Raw genomic sequence first — 6593 nt, 5'->3', positions numbered from 1 at the left:
TAGCATACATCTCAATTATGATTTCATATTTCTGTGTGTATGATTGTTTCACTATGCCTGTCTTCCTCATTAGACTCTAAGCTCTGTAAAGGACAAGAACTATGTGTGCTTTGCTAAATGCAGTGCTTGGCACATAATGAGTATGCTATAAATATTTCTTAGATGAGTGAATAAACAGACCAAAGAACACCCTTGTATGATATTAGTTGTAGTCACAGCAATAAAGTCCTGTTTCTCTGGTTCATCTACTGGGACTTTGGAATAGTGTGGTCACAAGTAATCCTTCTGGACAATGGTATCCATGATAACTTAACCAAGAATTAAAGCCAAAATGCTACATTCCTGTCCTGGCTCTGCAATGATGTGCCCTCAGGTAAGTTATAATTTCTTTAGGTCTAAACTCTACCTCACCTACAGATTAGGTATCTCCTTCTGTCCTTTGACTCTCAATAGCTGTTTTCACCAGATCTCACCTCCCTCCCTTCCTGCCTGCCTCCTCAGTTGGAAATGACTGTAGGCCTCCTGCAAAGGTAGGGAAAGACCTGAAACAGAGCTGGCTTCTCTGTGGGAGGGTTGGGAGGCAGCACAAAGCGTGGGTACTAATTCCATGGCACTGCCTTGGTATTCAAAAACAACTGATGCATTCTATCTCTTCAGACAAACTAGCTTTAAAAAACAAGGCTTAAATATTTGACATGACAGGAAGCTAGTCCTAAACAATTTGTTGCCTACAAGGATGATAATTCATCAAACTTAAATGGCATAACCTAGAAGGATTATTTAGATGTATTTAACTCCTTTCTTGTTTAACTGGCGTGGCATATACTCAGACTGATCTCTTTCTGGCTCAGTGATCTCCAACAGTTTCAAGCTGCTATTGTTTATTTTCTATGAATTTTGCTTAAATATTTCATGGTAAACAAAAGGGAGTAACTAGATTTTCAAACCAGAATCCTCCTTCAGAAGAAAGTCAACAAGTTGCTTTCTCCATCATTTTAATTCTTGGATCCCAGTCTATCCTCAGTAGATGAAACCCAGCCACAGTAACCAAGGAGGAGATCCATCCTGTCCTAAAGACTTGCAATGGTCTCTTTGTATGTTTGTTTCTCCATCTCTAGAATGGATGCAGCTGTTCTTACCACCCTGAGGAAGGTGTCATTAAATCACTGGAATTACATTGGAAGAAAACAAGAGGGATTAATCTTGCAGAACAATACATCTGTATTTGCTTCATATTCTCCAACGTGCATGAAAAGTTCCTTCAGAAGAGAATGTTTACACTGGATGTATCTGTACCTGATTTGACAATCCCAAACTACACCCCAACCACCCACTTCTGAACAGGGGAAAAAAAAAAGAAAACAGAAGACTGCAATTGTGTAACATGCAAATCTTCTGGACGGGAGCCCATCGCTGTGGTTTGGCAACACAACCAGCACAACATCTCTTTTCTCATCTCTTGAAGAAAAAAAACAAAACAAAACAAAACAAAAACCAACAGAGAAAAAAATACCTTGAGAATAAAGGTAATGATTAATCTATCAGGCACAAAAAGGATCGTTTGGGGGATTTCAGGTTCTAACCTGCTAATTCAAATAAACAACTGTGAACAGGAGATGACAATTTCACCAGAAGAGGATTAAGTCACGGGTTCTAATTGGGACAGTGTTTGTACAGTCAGAGAAGCTCACCAGACATCTCCAGGAATCTGTGAGCAGTTGTCAAAACTTCCATTTTCATGTGCGAGTGAAGTAGGGACCAGAAGAAGCAGGTATTGGTGGAGAGTGGTCCTTGGAGAAGACCCAAGATGCAGCCTGGGAAAGGACGAAAGGGGAAGAGCTTCAAGCAAAGACTGGTCTTGAAGAGCACCTTAGCTAAAGAAACAATCTCTGAGTTCTTGGGCACCTTTATAATGATCGTAAGTGTTTCCTGAATCCTGACCCAATTATGCCTTCCTTTTTACCCAGCTGGTAATGAATAGTTTTGTTTTCTTTTCTTTAAGTTTGTCGCTAGATTCATCTCTTCCAGGAAATAGCACATTCCTTCCGGGCTGTTTGGTTCTGTACTGGCCACAAGGTTGGGTTTCCATTTACACATTTCATTTATTCACAAGAGTTGATGGGGACAGGAGAGGGGGAGTGAACTACTTTCTTCACTTCCGCAATTTACTGAGATTCTGAGCTGGCTTTGATTAAAATCAGTCATTAGTAATTTGTCTCATTGATCAATTGATTTATACCTTGTTTATTTCCCACAAATATTGAGGTGACTCAGTCACTTGAAGTAAGAACTGGCAGTCAATAAATATGAGTGGCAAGAAACAGCTCAGTATTACAAGTGCTCGGCAAAGATTGTGTTGTCATATCATTTGACTTTTAACAAGTTAGAAATTACACTAGATAGAAATATGCATTCTACAATCATCCATCTTTGGTTTTACCTCATTTCCCCCCTCTTTTTACCTGAAACTGATATCTAAAGATCTTCAATACAACAGTTATAAGAAACGTGTGTGTGTGTGTGTGTGTGTGTGTGTATAAACAGAAGGATTGATTCTAAGAACCACTGAAGGATTTTGTCCAGAGAACTGCACAGCTATTAAGGAAAGACTGGACAGTTTATGTAAGTGGCACGGGCTCTAAGCTTCCACCCTATTGCATGCTATAGCATTCTTTGGATCCTGAATTTTCAGCTGGAGCCAGAAAATTAAATTTTCAATTATTCTCATATGCAACAACAACTACTGACTTTAACTTGCTTTAAAAAAAATCCTCTCAAGGGGCTCTTGGGTGGCTCAGTTGGTTAAGCATCTGACTTTGGCTCAGGTCATGATTTCATGGCTCGTGAGTTCAAGCCCCGTGTTGGACTCTGTGCTGACATCTCAGAGCCTGGAGCCTGCTTTGTATTTGGTGTCTCCCTCTCTCTCTGCCCTGCTAACACTCTCTCTCTTTCTCTCAAATAAATAAATGTTAAAAAAATTTTTTTTTAAAAATCCCCTCAAAGATTCCCTACTTCAGTATTAATAATTTCATTTTTCTTAAAGTTATAGAGATTTGTCCATAAACTTACAAGTTCTTGCTGATGTACAGCATGGTGACTACAGTTAATAATACTGTATTGCATATTTGAAAGTTGCTAAGAGCATAGATAGAGTTTGTTATCAGGATAAAAAAATTTATAACTATGTTGTGATAAATGTTAACCAGACTTATTGTGGTTATCATTTCATAATATATATAAATATTGAATTATTATATTGTACCCCTGAAGCTAACATAATGTTTATAAGTCAGCTATATCTCAGAATAAAGTTCTTTGCTTTGTATAAATACATAATTTAGGAGAATAAGCCAAGATCAAGAAACAAGTGTGAACTCAAAAAATTGAACTAGTGTAAATTGAGAGAAAGTCATAAGTGTTCTGGTCTCTGAGAACCTCTTTTTACTGAATTCACTCAAGTATTCTTGAGGCAAATGGACAGCTATTTGCACTCTTTCCTGACTGTCCTCACTCGTGTTAAGAATGTGGATGGGAGGGCGGGTGGTTGGAGAAAAAGAGAGAAAATAAAAGCCCATGATTCTTCTTTAAAAAAAAATGTTTTTTAATGTTTATTTATTTTTGAAGGAGAGAGAGACAGAGTGTGAGCAGGGGTGGGGCAGAGAGAGAGGGAGACACAGAATCTAAAGTAGCTCCAGGCTCTGAGCTGTCAACACAGAGCCCGATGCGGGGCTCAAACTCACAAGCTGTGAGAACATGACCTGATCCGAAGTCAGACACTTTAAGGGACTAAGCCACTCAGGTGCCCCAAGCCCATGATTCTTCTGATCTTACTCTGTGCTTACTGGAAAATCACCCTCAGTGAGACAAAAACTGTTCATGTTACTTGAAATTTGGTCCCAAAGAAGAGAGTGGATGTCACTACAGACTCGATGCAGCTCTATGGTGACCTGTGGTACTGAGAAGTAAAGCAAATTCAGTTATAGTCTGTAGTCATCTGCAGAAAACACAGAGGAGGAAGTGAACTAAACAACCATTTTGCAACTGAAAAAGTTAAAAACCCTCCTTTTTTTTTTTTAATTTAAACCCTCCTTTCTTAACAAGAAGCTGTTTCTTAATCTCATTCCCTCCGAGTTGAGTAAGTGAAAGTTACCGTCAGCCGTTTACTCATACAATTAGTAGCATGTCTTCCCCTACCATTCACGGTGGGAGCTAAACACATATCTTCATACTGTATATTGAAAAATAAAACTTTGTGTCTTCTGGCCAAAGCCAATAATTTCCTAAATGATTCATTTCCATCTCCACTGTACATTTATTTTTTTAAAGCAAACTCTTGTGGAATCCATAATTGTGATTATAATATTTTTATTAAGGCTTGGGGGTATATATGCCAGAAGTTTTCACACAACACAATATTTTTTCTAACCAATTATGTGGCTTTGCTCAACTCTTAGCCAAAATAATTATTTCTACTTTATTAGAAAATGTGCATAATATGTTGCTTTGTATAGTAGAAAGCTTTGATTGTTGACAAGGTATGGGCAAAAGGGAACATAAAAAAAAAAAAAAAAGATGGCAGAGGATATGCAGGACTCATCAGTCCTTCAAATTTGGCTTTTCCCCCAGACCCTGAGAGTCTGGTGCCATTTTCCTCCTTCCTCTCAAAAACCTGCCCTTAGAAGAAGTATCTTAAACTCATTTATACCATGGTGCAAATGACTAATAAGGCCCACTGGTAGCATTAAGGTCCATGAAAAATTCTTTGTAAACTATAACTAAAAACAGCAATAACTAGGTTATAAGCCAAAGAATTAGCTCTAATTTGGGCTTGTAGACATGGGATAGGTATACCTTTCCACCTTTGCTAGTGCCAGGGAGAGGGGTCACAGTGGATCTTCCCTAATACATAGAAGGGTTTCAAAGCCTTGAGCTGCAAACGTAGGGAGGGAGTATGTATTAAGTACCTACCATATGTTAGCTTCTTTACATACATTTGTTTAATCCTACAATAGCTGCATTGGAAAGGCTTTATTATTACTCATAAACAATTGAAGAAATGAGGACTCAAAGAGATGAAGTCACTGGCCCAAACCAGGAAAGCACTGAACTGGCATTCTTTCTAATTTTAGAGCCTACACTTCCCACCCATTGCTGGAGTTCCTTCCACAATGTCCTTGATAGATAGTAAATCAGACTCCCTCCACTTGAACGTCTCCATAGACTAGAGCCATGAGTTAGCTCTCTCATTTGCTTGCAGTCACGTGAGTTTAACTGGTGGGCACCTGATAAGGCCCGACCATGAGTTGTACCCCCAAAGCTTTCTGAAGCAGAAAACACTGCTCAACAAGGGTCACTGCTCAACAAGGGGAAGGGAGCGAGCAGGGGAATCCTTAGCCTTCTGCACATGGCTCAGGGCCTGGGGATTTCAAACTGCACATTAAATACCCACTACATGTAAAGCTCCTGAGATAGGAACCGCTCATAAAATGCTGGCTCCCTTTCCCCATGCTCGCCCCTTCCCCTCTTCTACTTCAGAGTCTTTGTAGTACTTGAAAACAGCTTCTTTGTCTCCTTCTGGACATCTTGCAGGCTCCTTTCCCCAACATCTGCCACAGAACTCTGCACATACGTAAATGGGTCCCCATAAATGTGTGTTCAATTAAAATGCCTTTTGGTGGCTGAAATTCCCAGAATTTCTAGTCATTTCTTGTAGCAGCTATGTTTACTCCTCACCACTCCATGCACCCTTTCCTGTCTTCAAATGTTTCCGGATTCTTTGATACAGAGTTCATCCTATTGAAGATGCTGAGGTGAACAGCCTGGCCAGCAGCTATATTTCCTCATGTAGTGGAAGGGCATCCTTCCAGGGCAGAATTTATGAGTGGGTGATCATCTCCTTGTGTATTGGGAAAGACTCTAAATTCTTGTCTCACTCTGTCAAGCTTGCACATTAGAGATCTACCTTTTGGCATCTCTAAGATTGAAAAAATGTAAATACTTCTGCTAAAAGTAATAGCCTCGATCTGTGCCCTGAAGGTGAAATAGAATGAGCAGAGACCTGGGACACAGGATGTGGAGGGCATAAGGGAGTGGGCAGTGCAGGAGGGAGGGAGGAAGTGAGATGGATGGCACATGACAAATGTCAAACCCCACAGTGATTTCCATATCTGCTTCTGCCTTCCTCCGTGACTTCATGACCAAACTTCCCACCTTGCCAAAGTCACTGAGTTTGCCATTCTGTTCTTGGAGAGATATCAGATATGCTAACTATAGAAATTCTAGGTCTTTAAAATTATTATTACAAAGTGTGCTCAGATCTTAGAGTGGGTCTATTTCATACTGGAGAGCTTTTGAAACAAAAGAATATGTGATTAGCATTTAGAGTAAAATAGGAAAATTTTTAAAACAAGCCAGTTCTTAAAATAAGTGCTTTGCAGGGCATAATTCAGGACATTTGGGACTGCTACATATTTAGAATTTCCAGGTACTAGTAGGACAGCTCTGAGAACCGGATGAGATAGATGTTGCTGGCCCTTCCTATTGATGGGGAAGCTGACACACAGATTGATGCAATCATATGTCCTTTGAGTCAG

The 6593-nt window shown here is 39.7% G+C and overlaps 1 protein-coding gene across 1 annotated transcript in view; it reads left to right on the top strand.

Annotated features, from left to right (window-relative positions):
- Positions 1-210: 210 nt before the first annotated feature.
- Positions 211-6593, top strand: part of AQP9 (aquaporin 9) — a 47770-nt gene continuing 41387 nt past the window's right edge. Inside the window, exons 1-2 of the mRNA XM_003987104.6 lie at positions 211-373; positions 1119-1918. Of these exons, the coding sequence (XP_003987153.1) occupies positions 1808-1918 (111 nt within the window). The 5' untranslated portion in view covers positions 211-373; positions 1119-1807. The remainder of the gene's footprint in view (positions 374-1118; positions 1919-6593) is intronic.

The sequence above is a fragment of the Felis catus genome, chromosome B3, assembly GCF_018350175.1.
Source record: "Felis catus isolate Fca126 chromosome B3, F.catus_Fca126_mat1.0, whole genome shotgun sequence".
In the NCBI taxonomy this organism is placed as follows: Eukaryota; Metazoa; Chordata; class Mammalia; order Carnivora; family Felidae; genus Felis; species Felis catus.
This window is presented reverse-complemented; position numbering and strand designations above follow the sequence as displayed.